A 23,344-nucleotide genomic window follows, 5' to 3' on the forward strand; every position below is an offset into this window, starting at 1 on the left:
TTAACGAGGCACATTATCTTTTAATGAACATCCAAGGGGAGTGTTATGAATATATTATATTATGGATGTTCATTTAGTACTCCGTTGTAAATAAGCTTCCTGAAGAAGTTTATCCATATGAGACTTCGCCATAAATATGTTTATCTATTTAGTACTCTATTGGAAATAAGCTTCCTGAAGAAGCTTATCCTTTCGGTACTCCATTATGGATAAATATTACCCATGATAGAAGATTATCTATATCTGGCATAACAGTTTAGAGCAACAGCTTACAAGCAGCTTACACAGTAGCTTGCAGCAGCAGCTTGCAGTAGCAGCTTGCAGCAGCTTCCTTTCTTCTATAAATAGAGGAGAATTCAGTTCATTATATACATAAGTTTGAAGTTTGAATAATATATCAGTTTCTCTCTATATTTGTCTTTACTTTACAGTCTTTATTTTATAACAGTTACATAAATGATGTTATTTGTCCATGTATTTTTATAAAGAAAATGGCTTCAGAATTTGTTATACTTGTTGTTTATGTTGATGACATAAATCTTGTTGGAACATTTGAGAAGAGCTCCAAAAGGCAATTGAATATCTTAAGAAAGAATTTGAGATGAAAGATCTTGGGAAGACAAAACTTTGTCTTGGTCTGCAAATTGAACATTTAGCAGACGAGATCTTTATCCATCAATCTGCCCATACAGAAAGGGTCTTAAAATGCTTTTACATGGACAAAGCGCACCCATTGAGTACACCAATGGTTGTTCGATCACTTGAAGTGAATAAGGACCCGTTCCGACCTCCAGAAGAGGATGAGGAACTCCTGGGTCCTGAAACACCCTATCTCAGTGCAATTGGTGCACTTATGTATCTTGCTAATGCTACAAGGCCTGACATAGCATTTTCTGTTAATTTACTAGCAAGATATAGCTCTTCTCCTACACGGAGACATTGGAACGGGATTAAGCATATATTGCGATATTTAAAGGGAACTCTTGATATGGGTTTGTTTTATGCTAACAAAGATAGTGCAGATCTTGTTGGTTATGCAGATGCAGGTTATTTATCTGATCCCCATAAAGCTAGATCTCAAACCGGGTACGTGTTTACATGTGGAGGTACTATCATATCATAGCGCTCCACAAAATAATCTATTGTTGCTACTTCTTCAAATCATGCTGAAATAATAGCTATTCATGAAGCAAGTAGGGAATGCGTATGGTTAAGATCAATAATTCATTTTATTCGAGAAAAATGTAGTTTGGAATGTGAGAAAAGACCCACAATTTTATACGAAGACAATGCTGCATGCATAGCCCAATTGAAGGGAGGATTTATAAAAGGAGATAGAAAGAAGCACATTTCACCAAAATTATTCTACACACACGATCTTTAGAAAAATGGTGACATTGATGTGCAACAAATCCGTTCAAGTGATAATCCGGCAGATTTATTCACCAAATCTTTACCAACTTCAACTTTTGAGAAGATGGTATACAAGATTGGAATGCAGAGACTTAAATATTTGAAACAAGGTTTTCATCAGGGGGAGTAAAATACGGGATGTACTCTTTTTTCCTTATTAAAGTTTTTTTTCCCACAGGGTTTTCCTTATAAGGTTTTTAATGAGGCAGTTAGCAATGCGTATTACTAAATATGTGTATTCTTTTTCCTTCACTAGGATTTTTTCCCACGGGGTTTTTCCTAGTAAGATTTTAACGAGGCACATTATCTTTTAATGAACATCTAAGGGGGAGTGTTATGAATATATTATATTATGGATGTTCATTTAGGACTCCATTGTAAATAAGCTTCCTGAAGAAGTTTATCGATATGAGACTTCGCCATAAATATGTTTATCTATTTAGTACTCTATTGGAAATAAGCCTCCTGAAGAAGCTTATCCTTTCGGTACTCCATTATGGATAAATATTACCCATGATAGAAGATTATCTATATCTGGCACAACAGTTTAGAGCAGCAGTTTACAAGCAGCTTACACAGCAGCTTGCAGCAACAACTTCCTTTCTTATATAAATAGAGGAGAATTCAGTTCATTATGTACATAAGTTTGAAGTTTGAATAATATATCAGTTTCTCTCTATACTTGTCTTTACTTTACATTCTTTATTTTATAACGGTTTGAACATTTTTTAATTTTTTTTGCCAAAAATATTTTTTCCTAAATTTAAAGTATTTGACCAAATTTTTAGTAGAAAAAAGTGCTTTTGAAAGTAGAAAAAGTTTTTGAGAAAAAAAAATAATAATTTCTTTCCAAAAGTACGCTTTTGAGAAAAATACATTTGAAATCACTTTTGAAAAAGTTGGCCAAACAATAATTACTATTCAATAGTACTTTTCAAATTAATTACAAATATAAATTCTTTCTTACTAAAAATATTTTTTTTAAAGCACTTTTAAGAAAAAATATTTTTCAAAATAAGCTAATTTTAAAAGATTGGCCAAACAAGCTATCTTCGGTCTAATATTGATTTTTGTTATTTTTTATTTATTCACAAAATATTAAACTGTAATCTAATGCTTGCAATAACTTATAGAATTTTAGACCGCAGTTTAACATTTTTTTTCACGTAAATAGAACACTACAGTTAAGGTGACTCATAGCACTTGCTAGATTCTTCTAGTGTATGCTATAAGCCTATATATTTGTTTCACTGTCTAAATTCAGAGCTCATCTACATAATTCTAGATTCAATCACTCTACAGTGGTCCATTTTGCTTCAAAGGTCTGACTCTTCCTCCTTTTTTCTTCTTTCAATAATGATTGGTTTTTGTACAGTAATATATTTGAATTTGATTGAGCTTAAGCTGATTTAATGTTACTAATTTTGGTATTTGTAGTTGGGAAATCTTCTGTGATCGGGAATAATGGGGAAATGCTATCCGAGAGTGAGCGAAGAGTATGTAAAAGCAGTAGAGAAATGTAAGAGAAAGCTTAGAGGACTCATTGCTGAGAAAAATTGTGCTCCTATTATCCTCCGATTGGCGTAAGCACTCTCTCTCTCTCTCTCTCTCTCGCCTTTTTAATTGCTTATTGCTAAAAAGAATTGAGATCAACATCGAATATTATTGAGTTGAATTCAACATATTTGACTGTAAATATCGAAAGAGAGGATATGTTGTGGTGTTGATAAGTTTATTTTTCTTTTGTAAAAATTATAAGTGTGCATATCTCTCTCTGTTTTTGATGATTAGAAGTGTTTATATACGGAATCATGTGTGCAATCATAATATTGGATTGCCTCCATTTGTAGACTGCAAATTACAGTGTAATTGGTTCTCGTACTTTCTGATACTTAGATTTCTAGTACTCCCAGTTATTTCTTTTGCTTCGGTTACCTTATTATCTTGACGTTGTTAACACTCTTTGTTATTGCTTCGTTACTATTACTGTATCCATTACTGTATTTTTTTTAATAATGTTGTGACTATGCTTTTACTGAACCAAGAGTTTATCGGAAACAACCTCTGCGTACACACTACCCTTTCCAGATTCCACTTGTGGGATTACATTGTGTTTGTTGTTGTTGTTGTTGTAAATTACAGTGTAATTGGCTAACTAAACTCTAAATGGTTCTATAAGACAATCTTAGTACTAGCCTCACCTTAGATTATCTTAAGAGGAATATTAGAAATTCAATTGTTGATATTGTAATAACTTGCCTTAACGTGTAATTTGATTGTCATTTGTAAAACTGAAAGGTAAGAGAACTTATAATATTGTCCACTAAATTTGAGCACCTTATCCATAGTGGTGGCCTGAAGTGTACTATTACTCGACTTTCAGATGGCATTCAGCAGGGACATATGATGTCAAAACCAAAACTGGAGGTCCATTTGGGACAATCAGGCACCCTGATGAACTTAAACATGGAGCCAACAATGGTCTTGACATTGCTGTTCGACTTTTGGAGCCAATTAAGGAGCAATTTCCAGTCTTATCCTATGCCGACTTTTATCAGGTATTAAAGTTCTTGGACAATGCCAACCTCTGGAGTAAGACACTTCTTTTTGTGTGAATGCATCTAACTGGTCGTCTTTTTTTCCGTCCTAAACTGAAGTTGGCTGGCGTAGTGGCGGTTAAAGTTACGGGAGGCCCTGATATTCCTTTTCACCCAGGGAGACAGGTCAGTAACTTGATTCTCTTTTCTTACTTTTCCAGAAAGTTTGGCTATATAATAAAAGTGTGTTAAAGGATCAATCAGTCTCTTGCTTGGTAGCCAATTTGAAGATGCAATACATGGTTCCATCGTTCTCCTTGTGTTGGTAGCTTACTATTAACTAAGTTATTTTCGATATCGGTGTAAATGGAGTGTGATCAGATATCTATTAGTCTGTAGACCATGCATATGTGCCATTTATTGTAGACTAATCTTAGTTTGTTCCCATTTATTTGAGAAAAGGGTGAACGGAACCTCAGATTCGCTTCAGCTAGGCTAGTACTCACCTTCTTTGGATAAAAGTTATTTCTCCCTTTAAATGCTTCACTGTCTTCTCCATATATAGACGTGAAAATCGTCTTTTAGGGTTGTGTATGTAATCTTCAATCCTGCCAAGAAATGATTTACTGAAATTGTGACTTTCGAGAAAACTTTGTGGTAATGGTATAATAGGTGAACCTTTTGAAGTCATTTCTGAATGTTGAACCTGAGCTATGGGAACTTGACTAGGATTAGCACCTCATTATGTAGGACTTGGTAACTATTTACTTAGCATTTCTATGTAGTGAAAACAAGATATCGAAACACAAAATTCTTGAAATAGTAAAGAAGAATTTAAAGGGGGAACTGATAAAATAGATTGTACAGACTGCAGAAATTTGCTCTCAACTTGTTAAAAGGCCAATTGAGAGATGTGTGTGTGCCGGGGGGGGGGGGAGGAGTTGAAATCATGTCCTTAGGAAAACCAGTAGTGTGCATAATTGCTTATCTAGTTCCAGACTTTTGTGAAGTTAATTTCAGTAGTTGCTGTGTAGAAGAAAATTATACTATTAGAATGCAAGAATTGCTTGTGAACTATCAGGCAAATAGTGCGCTGAGGTTTTCAGTTATTGGTAACTTAGAACTTCCTGTAGTAATTAATCTCATCGGCCAATTAAATTGATAAAATCATTGTTTCGGTTCCAGGACAAGACAGAACCACCTCCAGAAGGCCGCTTGCCTGATGCCACAAAAGGTCACTGCTTGCTTCTTTTACTCTTTCAGTATCTAAAGCTATTCAACCTGCGCAGTGTCCCTGAAAAATCGTGCAACTTTTTTGTTTTCTTCAGGCTCAGACCATCTGAGAGAGGTTTTCGGGCACATGGGGCTGAGTGATAAAGACATTGTTGCTTTATCTGGTGGTCACACTCTGGTAAGCACGGAAAGAATTGATATATATTGCAATCACTCCTTGAAGTTAAGCCTTTAGAAGATGCATTTCCATTGTCTTTGGTCCATAGTATTGTGGTTTCTTGGTTCTTTGATCAGGGAAGGTGCCACAAAGAACGGTCAGGATTTGAGGGAGCATGGACTAACAACCCTCTCATATTTGATAATTCATATTTCAAGTAAGTTTTTGCCTCTCTAGAAATGCCTACTTAACTTTGGCTCCTGAATCCACATATTCCGTTTTCATGCTATTTATGAATTTGCTAGTTATTTTAAGCACAAGAAAAAGTTGCCAGGATTAGTTGTATAACTCGAACGCTAACTTCTTTGAATGCCAGGGAACTCCTGAGTGGAGAGAAAGAAGGTCTTCTCCAGCTACCATCAGACAAAGCACTTCTAGAAGATCCAGTCTTCCGCCCTCTCGTCGAGAAATACGCTGCAGTATGTTGACTGAATCCTAATTGTGTTTTCAGGGCCGTATTTAGCATTTTCTGGTGTTCTTCCCTAATATATAACCATAGTTGAGTCATATTTTTATTAAAAATTAGTTTTATAACTTTGGTTCCATAAGTATAAAGTTGGATGGTTGTCCATGAAATTAACCTCTCTTTTTTCTTGGTATGAACATTTATATGATGATCTTCTCGTCTAATTTGATAACATTATGGCTTTGCTCTAGGATGAAGATGCCTTCTTTTCTGACTATGCTGAAGCTCATTTAAAGCTCTCGGAGCTCGGGTAAGTTTCTTTCTTCTGCCCCCCTAACTAACTAGCAGAAGTCAAAATTTTGACTAAGGAGATTCAAAATATAAATAAATAAACACACGAAAGAGTCAAGGAGATTCAATGTTTATTTTATATACATAAAAATTAATTTTGACCTTGTATATACAATGTAATTTTCGGGCGAAGGCAGTTCGGATGAACCCCTTGCGTCACCCTAGCTCCGCTCTTGGTAGCAATGGCGGAGCCACCTTATAGAAAGGGGTGTCAAATGACACATTCGCGGAAAAAATACACTGTATATGTAGGTAAAAAAAATATTTATATGTATATATACTATGTGTTGACTTCCCTTAATTTTCTGGTATGTTTACTTTTATATATTTTGACACCCCTTAATAAAAATTCTGGCTCTACCACTGCTTGGTAGCTAGTATATTTTTCATGAATTATGATGGAAGTTTGTGAGAAAGCTTTCTTTTATGTGCACCAAATTTCAGGTTTGCAGATTCTACATAAGGTGTGTGAGAAAGATGATCAATGATCTCTGGAGATCAATATCGGTTCTTCCAATTTTTTATTTGTATGGAGTATGTATCAAAACTTTATATATTAAGGTCAAAGACCCAACTTTTCCTATATTATATGGATTGAAGAAAATGGTTGGCCTCTGAGTCTTGTAATCACACGTGATACAATTTTTGTATTGATATGTTGATGTTGGTATAGTCTGTTTATTATAGTTTGATATGACTTGTCCAATTCTGCATTTTCCTATTCTCACCTCTTAGTAGTGATAATTTTGGTGAAAAGTAATACTAGTATATAAATATAATGAATAAAATGTATCTTTTCTTATGTTTAGATAGTACTCGCAAATAAATAAAAATGCTTTCTGGTTTCTTTTTCCTCTTTTAGGTGTCTTCAGGTTTAAACTTCAAGTTTAGGTTTACATTATTCTATTGTTAATACAATTCTAGGCAAAATTTAGTTGAAGTCCAATTTCAAATAGCCTAATGCCATTACTTACAAATGGTAAACGGTACCCTCTAGGATTTCATTTTTCTTACTTTTTGGGACAAGGGTTAAAGTGAAAACTTATTAGTTTGGATTTGACAAAATACTAACCAAATTTTGGTTAACTAAACATTCAAAGAAAATGATCTTATATGACCGATTGACTGTCACGATTTAAATAAAAAAATAATCTTACAAAGATCTTATATATTTTATTTATAATCGACCTCACGTATTTTATTATTGATCTCCGTGTAAATGACCATATAATTAGAAAAACTTCTCGTCATACTCGATTGAGTCCATAAAACCAATCAAGTTTAGTTTGATGGAGGAAAAAAATAAACGTTTTTTTGTATGAATTTCAAAATTGCTATTATTTGGACTTTAGAATGTTGTTTTTATACATATACTTCGACATTAAGCAATACATACGTAGAAAAATGTGGTTCCAAACACAATGCAAATTGGCGTTCCGTTTGAAAGTTGATAAGCTGGTAAAGCAAAAGGCAAATTAAAGAAAAACAAAGAGAAATTTAATTTCTGTAAAGTCATAAGCAAAAAGTTTTCAATCACACACTTTGATACTAAAAGGTAGCAATAAAGTAAGTCCATCTTAGTGGAAAAGTGCTTAATAATTCAGCATTATTAACCGTTCTTATCACTTCATTTTCAAAGCATTAGTTGTTATTACGTTCTTGCTTAGAAGTTTCAGTAAATGGGGTAATTTTTTAAAAGAATTTTTTTTGCATATGAGAAAGCGATAAGAAATGAAAAAATAGTAAAATTGCACAATTTAATCGCGATTAAGATTTATAAATTAGATAAAAGGTTAAGTGCAGGGAGAGTGGCGAAGCTAGAAAATATTTCAAGGGTATTCAAACTTGAACAAGAAAAATAAAAATTGTGGAGAGTAAAGCTCAAACCCGCGCCCATGAGGCCCTCTTGACCACCCTTTGCCACTGAGCTATGACTTTTCATTGTTGCAAGGGTGTTCAATATGTATTAAATGCATGTAAATTCAAAATTTTACCTATATACATAGTGTTAATTTTCCGACACTTTTCGACGAAGGGTGGTCAATTGACCACCCTTGCTACAACGTAGCTTCGCCCCTGGCAGGGAGGATAACTCCACAATTAATACTTTTTCTTGAATGATGATACATACTAAGGATAATTATTGTCAAGATTGAATTTGTTTTGTCTAAATTATTTTTTCCTATCTTGCTTTTCTTTCGATAGTCCGAGAGAGCATAGAAATTAAGAATCAATACGATAGAAATTACTTGAATTTATGAACAGACGATTCAAAAAATATTCTAGAATTGAATACGATAAAAAATATTTAAAATTACGATCAGACGACAAAAATATTCTTACTCTAACTTTGAGGTGGTGACCTTATTTACTTGATCTCAAAAATCTTATATTTTTGTCAAATAATATAGCCTCGTATAAGCACCATCTGCGCTCCCTTTTCTCCTAATGATAAGCTTTGTTGTTAGAAGCTAATTACGATTATAGAGGATTTTATTGACCTTGCATATAGATTTGGTTTGCATTTATATTTAAGTATAAAATAATAAATACTTAATTGGATTGTTTTCGCAATCATTATCAGGTTTTGACAAGATAAAAATCTCTTAGCTATTAAGTATTCAAAAGGCATTGATAACATTTTTCAAACCTAATTATTATATTTGATAATGGATAATGAGTGATGAGGATAGATTCTTTAAACCACATTAATAACTTATTTTCCTTTTTTTGATTAGTGTAATGTCGAAATATTTACAAGTTCCTCAACTTGCATAATTATGAAAACCACAATTAATTGGCATTGAAGAGTAAAACGAATTTGGTCAAAATAATTCAACATGCAGTTAATCCATATTACAACTTGCACATATATAGTATGGGTGTGTAATGTATATTACGTTGAACTTTTTAAAATTAAGTTGACCTTACGCTGAAATATATGTTGGTTGCGTCTGCGAGCCTGAAATTGCTATCGACCACAGAAGCAGAATTAAAATTTAAAGTTTATGAGTTCGGATTCTTAGTTCGTTTAAGTTACTGAATTTTAAATTAATAATTTATATATATTCAATAGATTTCTTAAGACAAAAATAAAATTTCGATTAAAACTACTGGATTCGGCCGAACTCATAGCCTGTACCGTTCTAGCTCCGCCCACGATCATCCAGCAGTTTGACCACTAGGATTAGACTTTTTATAGCCATTTTATGGTTGAATAACATTTGCAGAACTTGCTACTACTGTTTTCTCTCTCTATCTGTTTAATAATATTTTACTTATTTTTTTTTCCTGGTTATAACCAAAAATGACAATTTCAAAGACTTTCCCTCACATTTGCTTTATAATACTAACTTCTATTTTGGTTTGCAATATTACGCCAACTTTCCTTATTTAGATTTTCTTGTAACTAAGAAATTGAATTAGTCCTTAATTCCTAAGGGATAGAGACCTAAGAGTGAACACAAGAGTCACTCCAACCTATCACCTAATTAAAGACAAGAAAAAAATAAATTTTCACAGCCTTATTTACCAAGAAATTTCATATTTTGAAAAAATTAAGTTCTGGAGCTTATCCTAATAATTAAAGATATTAAAATTGGGTGTACTATAATTTAATGCAAATAACAACCTGCAATCACACTACTTTATGCAGATCAACAAAGAAAGATCTAAAAAGAGATGAAAAAAGAATAATGAGAGGAAACAAATGGCCATGTGTATGTATGCAACTTGTAGGACCCTATATTATTATTATTATTATTATTAGATTAATAATAATAATAATAAATTATTATATTGGGTAAGGAATATTTCTTTTTTACATAGTTATGAATAGTCCAACTTAAACCTGCCAATATGTAGGGTCCCATTTGACCTTTTTCTTCTCTTTCAGTAGGCATATCAGAAGCAATTACTCCTACAGCTTGTCTTCACATTTTCCTGTCAAAATATTAAGAGAAAAAAAAAGCAAAAAACTTAACTCTTTATTCTTCGACTTCATTCAAAAAATAGAAAAAAATAAATTCTTCAACTTCAAAAGCGAAAAGAAGTATAACACCTTATAATTAAAAAGTTAATAATATATTTTTGCACTCAAAATTGTGGCCAACGATTAATGAAATAGATGAAAATTAATGGTGATCACTATTACAAAAAAAACTTTTAGTGATTTTTTCTCACTTATTTAAAATTTGATGGATAAGTTGGACCATTTATCACATGAATTCGGTGAAATAATCGAGATACACACAAGTTGATTTTATTAATATTATAAAAAAGTTTCATTTTTATTTTGGCTGTTAGGCTAAGTACGGGAAAAATAAAATAAAATGTTGAAAATCAAATTTTGCAGTTAATTAAAACACATATATTTTTTATGTCATTTTATATTTTTAATTAATGTTGCAATCGACTGGTCAACAAAAAAATCAAGTAAATGTTTCAGCCTTTCAGGGTCATTATATATATGAATGAAAGCTGTGGACTTTTCAGCACATAAGTCATTACATATGGTAACAGTCAAATCTCTTCATTTTAAGTAGAGTTTGAGAGAGAAAAAAGAAACGAAAATTAGAGTTTGAGTTCGAGCATTGGAATAAGAAAATTATATGGTAAACATTTCTCATTTTAAAGGATCTTATATGATGCGAAATTAATTCGAATCTTTATATTAAATATTAAATAGGAAAGAATTATTTATGATTAGGAATTCAAGTAACAACTCAAGATGACACGTTAGAAATAAGCTTTATGAAAAAAAAAATTACTATATTAAAAAGCAGATCGGTGTATCACCAAGTATTCTGCATTCACATAAGTTCTGGACAAGAATCCGAGGAAAGTAACGTAGATAATTTATCCTAATATAATATTAGTGGATAACTTCACGACTCGAACCTGTAACCTAACTCGTAACCTATATGTTACACGATGCCGTTGCCATTACTCTAATAGGGTGTTTGGATTGGCTTTTAAGCTTTTTTTTAGTTTTTTTCAGTGTTTGGCAAAGTTAAAAAGTGCTTAAAATAAATTAAAAACTGCTTAAAACAATCCAAAAGCAATAAGCAGGGCAACCCTAACTTATTATTTTTTGACTTAAAAATTATTTCTCCCGAAAAATCACTTTTTTCTTAAGCCAATCCAAACAGGCTCTAAGATTCTCCTTAAAAGAAAAACATAAGTGATAGAAAGTAGATAAACATAAGCAGGAAAAAGAAAGAAAGATAGAAAGTAGTGCCCTGACGAGTGATAATGCTTCCAACAAACTTAACTTAGCAGTGTTAGACTCCTTCCCACACTCTAAAAACTCCATTTTTAACATTTCATCAAATATTTTTGCACTTTCTCTTTCAACATTTACTCAATTTGTTTAAGTAGTAAAAACATTCCTTTTCTCTCTCTTCCACTCCAGAAACATATGGCAATCATTTAATTATGTGGTTCATTTATTAAATCTTATTATGTGTCAGTGAAACTTAGTTTTTCCCATTTTTCATTTTCATTTCTTTGATAGTATATGCTCTCAACTTTTTAGCTCAGTCTTTTTTGATGTTCCCATTTTCATAGTTTTGTTCCCCTTTTCATCAAAGAACAAGATTAGAGTAAATGGAGAGTAGATTTTTTATCTTCTTTTTTTGGTTTCTTTTTCTTCTCATAAATGGTAGCCAAGCACAACCAGGTACTCTTCTGCTTAAATCTGTCTGCTTTTTTTTAGAAATATTAACTTAATATGTGTTCTGGGTTTCTAGATTTACTTGTTCTTTACAGTTACATAGTTCTTGTTATGTTTTTGCTGCTTTGGGTTGTACTTTTGTTAAAAAAATTTGTTCTGATTTTTTTTTGTTTTATTTTATTTAAAAGGTCTGTTCTTTATGTTCATCTTGTACTCTGATGTAGTATATCTGCTGCAAGATGTGATTTTAGAAGCATTTAATCCTATTGTTTTTTTTTATGATACACAATGCATATACATACATATATACATATAGTGGCGAAGCTAGGAATTTTGCAAAGGGGATTCAAGGTTTGATATATATATATATATATAAAGTAATTTTTAATCTACATACATAGTATAATCTTTTTTATTACTCAGTGTAATTTTTCGATCAAGCGTGTCCAATTAAATACCCTTCACTCTATGTGGCTATGCCATCGATACATACATACATAATTGACCACAGAAAAGGTGTGTCGGAATAGTAGAATTTTGTTCACCCTTAATAAGAGGTCTGGGGATGAAGTCCTCTTCGGTAGGGAGCGCTGAAACCCCCCACAGTGGGCTTTCTATGGCACGATTCCAGATTAGTATGCCAGTAGGTTCTAGACACTGGATGCTTGAAGAAAAAAGAAACATATATATGTATACATATGTGTGTGTGCGTGAGAAAGAGAGAGAGTGGGGGGGGGGGGGGGTGTATCTATTGCTGTTTATGGTGGTGCTTTTTAAAAAATCAGTACTATTTGTTAAGGTCGTTAATTAAATTTGAAAAGGAAAATGGGGAAAACAAATTGAAGAGTAGGAGAAGTGGAGCGCTTCCACTCTCTATGATATCTCCATAAAAGGAACTCTAATTGAAAAACTGACTTAGAGCAAAAAATTCTATTTTTTGGAGGATAGATTTTAAGACTATGTTGAATAGCATTGCCATTGACAGAAATTGAACTTAACTTGCTACAAATGCAAGAAATATTCCTGATCCCTATATTTAGATTGTTACATGTAAAAGACTAAGCAGTTCTCATTCTTTAATAAAGCTTTACGTATGGGTGTGAAAGTTGGTGGAAATATATTCATGCACTGCTGATAGATTTCAAACTGTGAAACAGGTTTTATAAGTTTAGATTGCGGAGGTAAAGACAACTTCACAGATGAACTTGGTCTCGAATGGATTCCTGATACTCAAATGATAAGTGGAGATATAGCTAATATATCTGTATTAAATGAGACGAGGACACAGTATATGACCTTGAGATACTTTCCAGCCGATAACAGAAAGTATTGCTATACACTTGATGTGATTCCCAGGAACAGGTACCTTGTAAGAGCAACTTTTCTATATGGAAACTTTGATAACAACAATTTCTACCCAAAGTTTGACATCTCACTTGGCGCAACTCGTTGGGCTACAATAGTTATTTCTGATGCTAATACAATGGAGTACCAAGAGTTAATATTTCTAGCCACAGACCCTTCAATAAGTGTCTGTTTATCCAATGCAACTACTGGGCAGCCCTTCATCTCTACACTTGAGCTCCGACGTTTTAATGGTTCAATATATATGAATGAATTTGAAAATGATTTTTTCATGAGTGTCTCCGCAAGGATAAATTTTGGTGCAGAGAGTGATGATCCTGTAAGGTATGTTTCAGTTACTGTTACAGCTTCCAAATCGTTGTTTTTTCATGTTCTTAAATATACACTTAGAATATGACAGCTATTGACTTCTTTGAATTGAAATAAACGTGTGCTTAGGCTCTGTCCGTAGCATGATCTTTTCTTATGGCTTATCGTAATCTGCCCTTAATGTCCTTGTTCTTGTAGGTACCCTGATGACCCATTCGATAGAATATGGGCGTCTGACACCATAAAAAAAGCCAATTACCTTGTTGATGTTGCTGCTGGCACCGAAAGAGTTTCAACCAAAATGCCAATTGATGTCAACACTGTAAATGGTGAAATTCCTCCTCAGAAAGCAATGCAGACTGCTGTAGTAGGAAGAAATGGCTCGTTGACTTATCGTCTGAATCTCGATGGTTTCCCTGGTTTTGGATGGGCATTTGTCTATTTTGCCGAAATTGAGGATTTGGATCCCAGTGATACTAGGAAATTTCGGTTGGTCCTCCCTGGAGATCCTGATATCAGCAAGCTTGTTGTTAATATTCAAGAGAATGCCCACGGGAAATATCGTTTATATGAGCCAGGCTATTTCAACTTGTCCTTACCCTTTGTGTTATCTTTTCGTTTTGGAAAGACAGGTGACTCCACCATGGGGCCCCTCTTGAATGCTATGGAAATAAACAGATATGTGAAGAGAACTGGCGGCTCTTTAGATGGTAAAACAATGTCTTTCTTTGAGCACCTTTGTTTCGTATGTTTCAAGATCTAATTTGGTATGTCCATTACTCTTTTCCATGAGTTGCAGGACCAGTTATTTCCAGTTTAATTTCGCGTTACTCTTCTGCCAATTGGACAAACGAAGGTGGTGACCCATGCTTACCAGTCCCATGGTCCTGGATCCGTTGTGACTCAGATATCTTACCAAGAATAACATCAATGTAGAGTTCATTAATTTTATCTTCTTTATGCTAAGTTTCACACATTCAACTTTCTGCACCTTTCTTATGGAAGAAGTCTTGTAATTAAATTTCTACTTTCTACTTGGCATCACCCTTTCAACCTGAACCTGTGAGCTAATGCTTCATCACTGTCACCTTTGGCAGTAAATTGTCTGGAAAAATTTTGACTGGAAATATTCCGCCGGAGTTGACAAAGTTGAGCGGCTTAGTTGAGCTGTAAGTCCAAAGATAATTCTTTCAAATGTTCCTTACACCATCTGCAGAGGCTCCTTGCTTCGTTTTCTGCTGCATTGTAATCATTATGCACCAATGTTCCTACTGCAGTTGGCTGGATGGGAATTCACTGACTGGTCCAATACCTGATTTAAGTGGATGTCCAAACTTGCAGATAATGTGAATCAAAATTCCTCTTTCAATTCCTTCTTTTGCTATCCTTTTTAAGCAGATTGAGTTGTGAATCTCATCATAATGCTTCTTGCAGACATCTTGAGAACAATCAGTTAAGTGGAGAGCTTCCTTCCTCCTTAGAAGGCCTAACAAGTTTGAAAGAACTGTAAGCTGCAGAATCATCTTCGTGGATAAATGTTAAAAAGATTTTGCTCCGCTTGCATTTTCTTTCTCTTATTTTAGTTTTGCAGTCAAAAGTATTACCTCTAAGGAAAGTTTTCTTCTCTTAATGAAAATTATGATTGCAGGTATGTTCAGAACAACAGGTTAACTGGAAGCGTGCCATCTGGTCTTCTCAATAATGGTGTCATTTTGAAGTGGGTATCATTTCTGTGCCAAGTGTTTTGTTTCTGAGGTTACTTCTTGTATCTTATGATGATGCATAGGCCGTGTACCATAGTAGATTTGAGGTTGAGTTTATTTTTTATCGTACTATAGACCTAAAAAGCTAAAACTTCAAATATTGGATTGAGGTGAGTCTAAATGGAGCTACATGGATAACAGGATTCATATAGCTAACTCCGACTAGTTCGGGATTGAGGCGTAGTTGTTGTTATATGTTGCCACTTGCCAGTCTTATGCAATATCTTACAGTGAGGTGCAAATGAGAAAAATCCTAACTATTTCACAGAATGAATCTAGCTCGTGGTTCTTATTTGAGTGACTCTATTGGCCGTGCATACAAAGTGTCTTCAGCAACTAAAAGTTTTAGTTACTAGGCTCTGCTCACTGCTCTATAATTTCCATGTCGAAATCACAAGTCTTTAGTTCCACTGATAATCATGCTGCCTTTAAATTTTTTTTTTTTTTTTTTGAAAGAAAATGTTTTCTGTTTCTTTACTAAATCTGCTGAAATTTCTGCATTCTCCTCAGCTACACTGGAAACACTAATCTTCGCAAAGAGGACAGCAATCACAGCCGTAAGAAAATCATCATCGGATCAACAGTTGGGGCTTCCGCTCTTCTTCTTGCTACTGTTGCCTCTTGCATACTATTGCAAAAAGGAAAAAAAAGCTCTCCTAAGCAAGGTGTGATGCAATACTTAATTATGTCATATTCCTAATGCATAAAAAATATTGGTGGGACTCACATTATATATCTGTTTCTATTTTAGGCCGTCTCGAACAGAATTTACCTCCTCAAAGGTTTGTCTCTTCCTTTGGGGATGCTGCAACAGAAGCAGCACACTGCTTTACATTAGCTGAACTTGAAGAAGCAACCAGGAACTTTGAAAGAAAGGTTGGATCAGGGGGATTTGGAGTTGTATACTATGGGAAATTGAAGGATGGGAAGGAAATTGCTGTCAAAGTTCTTACAAATAATTCCTTTCAAGGGAAGCGAGAGTTCTCAAATGAGGTAAGTAGGTGGATGTTCTTACTATATTCTAGAAGCTTGTTTACACTTTGTGACATTTAAAGGAATAAGAATAAAGATGGAACTGCAGTTTTAGTCCTCAATTTGAAGTCTAGCTATTTTAAATAGTGAGGGAAACGACTTGAAGGAGTCATTTGACGTTAAATTAGTAAGTCTTGAAGAAACGAAATTGTTTATATTCGTTACTGATACCAATCTAAGCTATTATCAAGTTTGCCTGTTTGCTTGGTGAATCGGCATAAGCATGGTCTTAAATGTTGAATACTTACTTCGAGGCTAAAAACCCATTATTATTTGTATAATCTTTGTGAGGAAAATGTAAGTGTCTTTACCATGACACTAATTCTTTTCTACTTTTTATGACCGATGAATCCATTGTTTTAGTTTTGAAACTCGGGGATAATGGGCCCACTCCTCTACCTGTTTTCACTTAAATACCTAACTTTGCTTCTCCCTTGCTCCTCTGTTGTACTACCTTTGCCGTTGAACTGAAGCCCTGGGGCTACCATGAAACTTGTGTTTATTTTTGTTTTTCAAGTCTGCATAGCATCTCAGTATTATTTGGCAAATCACATAAAACCCAACTCCATATTAGCAATATATGAAATATGTATGAACGGACGAAGAAAGAGAATATTCTACTTAAATCGAAATGAATTGCTTGAGCTGCTAAAGTGAGCGGGGCTAAAAATAATTGGATGCCTGCAAAAGGAGGCTTTGTTGGTTAGAGGAATTTTTTTCATTTTTTACTTATAAACAGTAAAAGTTGCATAATTTCTAACGGATTAATTCAACGCCAGAGGATACTTTCTCAGCAGTGCGTTTTCACACTCATCAAGGGTGTGTTTGGTATGAAGGAAAAAAAATTTCATGGGAAATATTTTCTTGGAAAATAAATGATTTTCTTATTTTCTGGTGATTGGTTGCTTGGCAAAGAATATTTTTTGGAAAACATATAATCTAGGCAAATATTACAGGAGATGAAAGAGGCGAGGGCAGGGGGATGAGCGGGGCAGTGGGAGTCTGAGAGCCGGCGGAGGAGGGGTGTGGATTGGGGGTTGAGGGTTGGGGCGGGGAAGGTTGAAAGAAAGTTTTGAAAAATGTTTTCCTTCCTCTTGGTGGGAAATCATTTTCCTCCATTTGAAAGAAAATGAGTTCAACAACAACACAACCCAGTAAAATCTCACTAGTGGGGTCTGGGGAGGGTAGAGTGTACGCAGACCTTTATTCTACCCTGGAAGGGTAGAGAGGCTGTTTTCGGGAGACCCCCGGCTCAACAGAAAAGGCAATAATATCAGAAAAGAATAAAGGAATAGATCCGTAACAACAAAAGAAACTAGAAAAATAATATCAGCATCGTAAGAGACAACAAATAAGTGGAAGGACAATAACACAATACTATGCTATGTTACTCGGACTCTTCAAAAATGTTGTTGGGTGTGTGTCGGATCCTCCAAATTTAGTGCATTTTTGAAGGATCCGACACGGGTGCGGCAACACTTTTGGAGAGTCCGAGCAACACAGATACTATGCAAAACAAAACAAAAAATAGTGTGAACACAACATAAACCGCTAGCAGTTCTAGACAAAACTCTATCAGTCTATCTGGTACAAAGAGGAAAAAAGCTCGACTGCCCCCTAGCCCACAACTGTAATGCTCGACCTCTACACGTTTCTATCAAGAGCCATGCCCTCAGAAATCTGAAGCCGCGCCATGCCCTGCCTGATCACCTCGTCCCAATACTTCTTAGGCCGCCCTCTACCTCCTCGTACCTGCCAAAGCCAACCGCTCACACCTCCTAACTGGGGCATCTAGGCTTCTCCTTCGCACGTGTCCGAACCATTTAAGCCTCGCTTCCCGCATCTTGTCGTCCATGGGAGCAACGCCTACCCTCTCCCGAATGTCTTCTTTCCTAAATCTTATCCAGTCTAGTATGCCCGCATATCCATCTCAACATACTCATTTCAGCTACTTTCATCTTCTGGATATGTGAATTCTTGGCTGGCCAACACTCAACCCCATACAACATGGTCGATCTAACCACCGCTCTGTAGAACTTACCTTTAAGTTTCAGTAGCACATTCTTGTCACACAGGACTCCAGACGCTAACCGCCATTTCATCCACCTCACCCCAATACGGTGCGTGACATCCTTGTCGATCTCCCCATTTCTCTAGATAATTGACCCTAGGTACTTGAAACTCTCTCTTGGGGATGACTTGTGAGTCGAGCCTCACTTTCACGTCCGCTTCCCCCCGTCACCCCGCTGAACTTACACTCCGGATATTCCGTTTTAGTCCTACTCAACTTGAAACCTTTGGACTCAAGAGTTTGCCTCCATACCTCCGGTCTCTCATTAACGCCGCCTCGCGTCTCATTAATCAGAACTATATCATCAACAAACAATATGCACCTCTCCTTGAAAATGGTGTGTTAGGGCGTCCATCACCAGGGCAAATAAGAACGGGTTGAGCGGAGATCCTTGGTGTAACCCCATAACCACCGGAAAAAGCTCTGAGTCGCCTCGGCCTCCCGCAGTCCTAACCCGAGTCTTAGCTCCATCATACATATCCTTTATCGCTCTAATGTACGCTACCGGCACACCTTTCACCTCCAGGCATCTCCAAAGAACGTCCCTAGGGACCTTGTCATACGCCTTCTCTAGGTCAATAAACACCATGTGCATAAGGAAAATGAGTTCATAAGGAAAATATCTTCCAAAACATTTAAGCCAACAAAATATGGGAAAATTGAAAATTATTTTCCAGAAAATATTTTCCTTCATGCCAAACACATCTCAAATGTAAATTCGATAAAAGCTTGCAGGCCATCTGAACCTGCTTTCATGACCAGCAATGGACTAGAACCTGATTAATTTTTTTGCGCACTGCTGCAATTTCTTTCTTTTCCTTTACATGGTGCAATTTTGGATCTGATGCAAATTAGAACAACCATTTCCAGTTTATATGTGGCAAAATTAGAGTTTCCATTCTTATTGAGGGTTTTACTTCATGGAAGAATGAGTACAGTGTCACTGGTTACTTAAAATGTGAATGCATGATATTTGACACAGGTAGCTCTGCTTTCAAGAATACATCACAGAAACATGCAAAATTAGAGTTTCCATTCTTATTGAGGGTTTTACTTCATGGAAGAATGAGTACAGTGTCACTGGTTACTTAAAATGTGAATGCATGATATTTGACACAGGTAGCTCTGCTTTCAAGAATACATCACAGAAACCTCGTACAGTTTTTGGGATTTTGCCAGGAAGATGGGAAGAGTATCCTTGTGTATGAATTCATGCATAATGGAACTCTTAAAGAACATCTCTATGGTAATTTTATCTGTCACTTTAATTACAGTAAGTTCTAAAAACTGGATCATGCTCAATGTGTATAAACACCGGCAGGTCCTCAATTACCTGATCGGAGTATTAATTGGATCAGGCGCCTTGAGATTGCTGAAGATGCTGCAAAAGGTTGGTGAGAAAGGAAGAGTGTTTTTTTTTGGGGGGGATTAGAAGAGAAGCATCGTCTTTCTAATTTGTGTTACTATGTTTTGTTTCAGGAATTGAATATCTTCACACGGGATGTGTTCCGTCCATCATCCACAGAGATGTGAAAACTAGCAACATTCTGCTTGACAAGAATATGAGAGCAAAAGTTTCAGATTTTGGTCTGTCCAAACTTGCAGTAGATGGAGCCTCTCATGTGTCGAGCATAGTCCGCGGAACTGTAGGATATCTCGATCCAGAGTATGCATTCTTCTCTGGAATATTGAACTTTTTATTTACTGTACAAGGCCAATCATCAACCGCATGTTATTTTATGAATATCAAATAATGCGAATAAAGCTAGTGCTAACATTAACCTTTCCCAACTTGAGTTATACACAAGTTGCAAAGCTGTGGGGAAAAGCAAATCACTGGACTATATGAGAAGTTTCCCCATAGCACAAGCCAATCTTCTTGCAGTTTTATCTTCACCCTCTAAAAAGGCCGAATATAAAGGACATGTTCCAGAACTGCGACATCCTATGGAAAGGGCCTTGGTTGTAGTATGCTTTATTTATTTGGTTCTCAATTCCTACATTGTCATACAACTCTAACCAGATTTTTCTTCCATTATGTTCGTCCGTTTCCTCAATAGTAATAAAATTCGTTTGTAGTAAATCTAATGATAATTACAGAAAATGACTTTGTGCACAATCTCCTTTCCAGGAGTATCGACAATTGATGCACCACCTTCTCTTTGTGAAAGTTTTGGTTTCCTTCTCAATAATTTCATGTGGAATTCAATGATTTAAATAAAAGAAAAAGAAATAAATCCTGATAAGAAAATGTAGAATTGTTAAAACTTGCTGCTATGCTCTTTCTACCAAAACTATTTTGAATGCTTATGAATTCTACCTGCAGTTAGGTGGCTAATGCCTCTCACAAATTGTCTTCCCCTAATAAGTCATATGCTCTTAATGACTTGTATATTGACTCTTTTAATCCAACTTCTACACAGATATTACATTTCGCAGCAGTTGACGGACAAAAGTGACGTTTACAGTTTTGGCGTCATTCTCTTGGAGCTAATATCTGGTCAAGAAGCAATTTCTAATGAAAAATTTGGTTTGAATTGCCGCAATATAGTCCAATGGGTAAGATCATTTATTGACTTATATGCACTATCTTTTATTACAATATGCTAGTGAATCATCACCTTAATACTTTCTCCCTTTAAGATAAGTTGCTGCTATCTTCTACTTCTTAAAAAAGGGGAGGGGGAGGGGAGCCCGATGCACAAAAGCATCCCACATTCACGCATCGTCCAGGGAGTAGATAGCCTACCTTAATGCAAGAATTCTTGGCTGCTTCCATGACTTGAACCCATTACCTATAGGTCACAGAGACAACTTTAGTGTTACTCCAAGGCTCCCCTTCTAGCTTCTGCTTTTTAAATCAGTCCTATATTACCTTATCATTAATGATTTCTTCTGTTTCTCTCCTCTAGGTTTTTAATGATTTAGTTAGAATATCGGAATAATTTGCATTAATACTCGATGTATTATGGGAAATAATTTATACATTGAACCATGCTATATAGTTGGTACTCCTGCATTTACTGGACTGATTCTAATATTTTCTGCTTCTAATCGTCTAGGCAAAACTACACATAGAAAGTGGGGATATTCAGGGTATTATCGACCCCGCTTTACACAACGACTATGATATCCAATCAATTTGGAAGATAGCTGAGAAAGCTTTGATGTGTGTCCAACCCCATGGGAGCATGAGACCGTCGATCTCGGAAGTTATTAAGGAAATCCAGGATGCAATTGCAATCGAAAAAGGCGCAGAAGCAGTAAGGGAAGGTAGTTCAGATGATATATCCAGGCATTCGATGCATTCGTCCCTTCACGCGGGCTCAATGGACCTAGGTGCAAGTGACCATTACTTGTCCATTGATGAGTCTATCACGAGACCAACAGCTCGATGATAGGCAAGTTTTTCTTATGCTGTGTAAAGGCAAGCTTTTTTAGGCCTTTGTTAATGTTACATTTTTGACTAGTGAACCAAGAGAAAAAAGTGTAAGCAATTGTACAAGAAAATGCCTGCTTCTATCTGCCCTTCTGGTAGAAATTCCTCTTCTTTCTGTTTTTGGGGTCGCTCTTCTTATCTGCCATACCCCCAATCCTCCTTCATACGAAGGCATCATAACATATACATCAAATCAAGATCAAACAAAAAGATTCTCCATTCCATTTGAGTGGCTGCAGACTTGACTAAGGGCCTGCACCTCTGGTTTCCTTCAAATTACTGATACATCCATTTCATTAGGAATTAATGATTTTTTACAATACCTTATAGGGGATAACTAGTTCAAGAACCAAATCACATGAATCTGTGTTTCCCTAATATGTGTGTACCTGTTTACACCCACATGTATGATATAGGAATAGTTCAATGAAGGTCAAATTCATAAATGCCCCTTAAACTTGGCATCAATTTTCATTTAGCCACCTCAATTGAGGTTTGTCTCCATTAGACACTCTAACTTCAATCAATCTGTACCTATTAAATACCTCAGAGACTAGCCAGTGCAAGAAAAATATGCGTGAAGTTCCCACGCGCTGAAATGGCAAAAATAACGAATGAAAATATGTCATGTAGATTTGAGTTCAAAAAAATGTTGGAGCTGTGCTCCCACCCCCTGCCCCCACCTCACTATTCCGGCAAATTCTTACAGTTTTCTTGCTCAAAACAATATCTTTGTCATTACAGAGAAGGCGATCAAATCAATCTATGATAAACAGAGAAAAGCTGCGGAAACCCCTAGAAATATTTGTTGAGATTGAAGGAAAAATAATTGGGTCTAATAAAGTTGGTGTCTCCGGTCGCCATATCAACCAAAAAGAGCATTATCAATAAAGATAAGTCAATCCCATTGAATATCTCTTTAGTTTTTAAGGACTCAAATTTATCAATTATATACATCCTGAAATAAATGGGACCTGGTTGTTATGTTATCAAGAATGGTTTTAGAAATTTTGTGCGTTGGATCTGTGAACGATGGTGGACGAGAAGAGGTAGGTGAGAGGGACGGTAGTGTTAACGAGGCAGTAATGGAGGTAGGTGAGGTCAATGGCAAAAATGGTGGGGCAGTGGTGGAGTTAAAACGGAACATATCAATGAAGGGTTTCACGGCGTTGGAGGAATAACAATGGTAACGTTTGAAAGTCTTGATGAGACGCCGAATTTCCCTGGCAGCCAGAACTTTAAAAGTAGGGTCACTGGAATTGGCGCCGACGACTACAATGGTGGTGGTGTGGTTGGTTTATCTCTCACATCCACGGAGAAAGACGCTTGATTAATAAGAGAGAAACCATGGGCACCTGTGCTTTGAAGGATCGAAGGGAAAAAAGGGTTCATGTGGTTTTAATGAAGGTGATGACTGTAAAAATGGTGAAGGTAGAGAGATTGCTTGAGGGGGGAGAGAGAGGGACGAAGGAGAGAGAAAACACTTAAAATACAAAAATCTTACCTTTTCACGCTCTTAGAGAAAGTGTGGAGC

At 35.6% G+C, this 23,344-nt stretch overlaps 2 protein-coding genes across 2 annotated transcripts; both read left to right on the top strand.

Annotated features, from left to right (window-relative positions):
• Positions 1-2,595: 2,595 nt before the first annotated feature.
• Positions 2,596-6,851, top strand: LOC104112174 (L-ascorbate peroxidase 2, cytosolic). The gene is made up of 10 exons (XM_009622023.4): positions 2,596-2,735; positions 2,851-2,996; positions 3,797-3,971; positions 4,071-4,136; positions 5,136-5,184; positions 5,279-5,361; positions 5,478-5,557; positions 5,717-5,819; positions 6,058-6,116; positions 6,602-6,851. The coding sequence occupies exons 2-10, from the start codon at positions 2,878-2,880 to the stop codon at positions 6,618-6,620; spliced, it is 753 nt and encodes a 250-aa protein (XP_009620318.1). The 5' UTR covers positions 2,596-2,735; positions 2,851-2,877; the 3' UTR covers positions 6,621-6,851.
• Positions 6,852-11,389: 4,538 nt separating this feature from the next.
• On the top strand, positions 11,390-21,931 carry LOC104112173 (probable LRR receptor-like serine/threonine-protein kinase At1g67720). The gene is made up of 15 exons (XM_009622022.3): positions 11,390-11,837; positions 12,989-13,520; positions 13,704-14,215; positions 14,305-14,437; positions 14,603-14,674; positions 14,783-14,851; positions 14,940-15,011; positions 15,154-15,222; positions 15,779-15,933; positions 16,020-16,261; positions 19,491-19,617; positions 19,693-19,761; positions 19,851-20,037; positions 20,795-20,930; positions 21,434-21,931. The coding sequence occupies exons 1-15, from the start codon at positions 11,765-11,767 to the stop codon at positions 21,767-21,769; spliced, it is 2,784 nt and encodes a 927-aa protein (XP_009620317.1). The 5' UTR covers positions 11,390-11,764; the 3' UTR covers positions 21,770-21,931.
• The last annotated feature ends 1,413 nt before the right edge of the window (positions 21,932-23,344 follow it).

Source organism: Nicotiana tomentosiformis, chromosome 7 (assembly GCF_000390325.3).
Source record: "Nicotiana tomentosiformis chromosome 7, ASM39032v3, whole genome shotgun sequence".
Classification (NCBI taxonomy): Eukaryota; Viridiplantae; Streptophyta; class Magnoliopsida; order Solanales; family Solanaceae; genus Nicotiana; species Nicotiana tomentosiformis.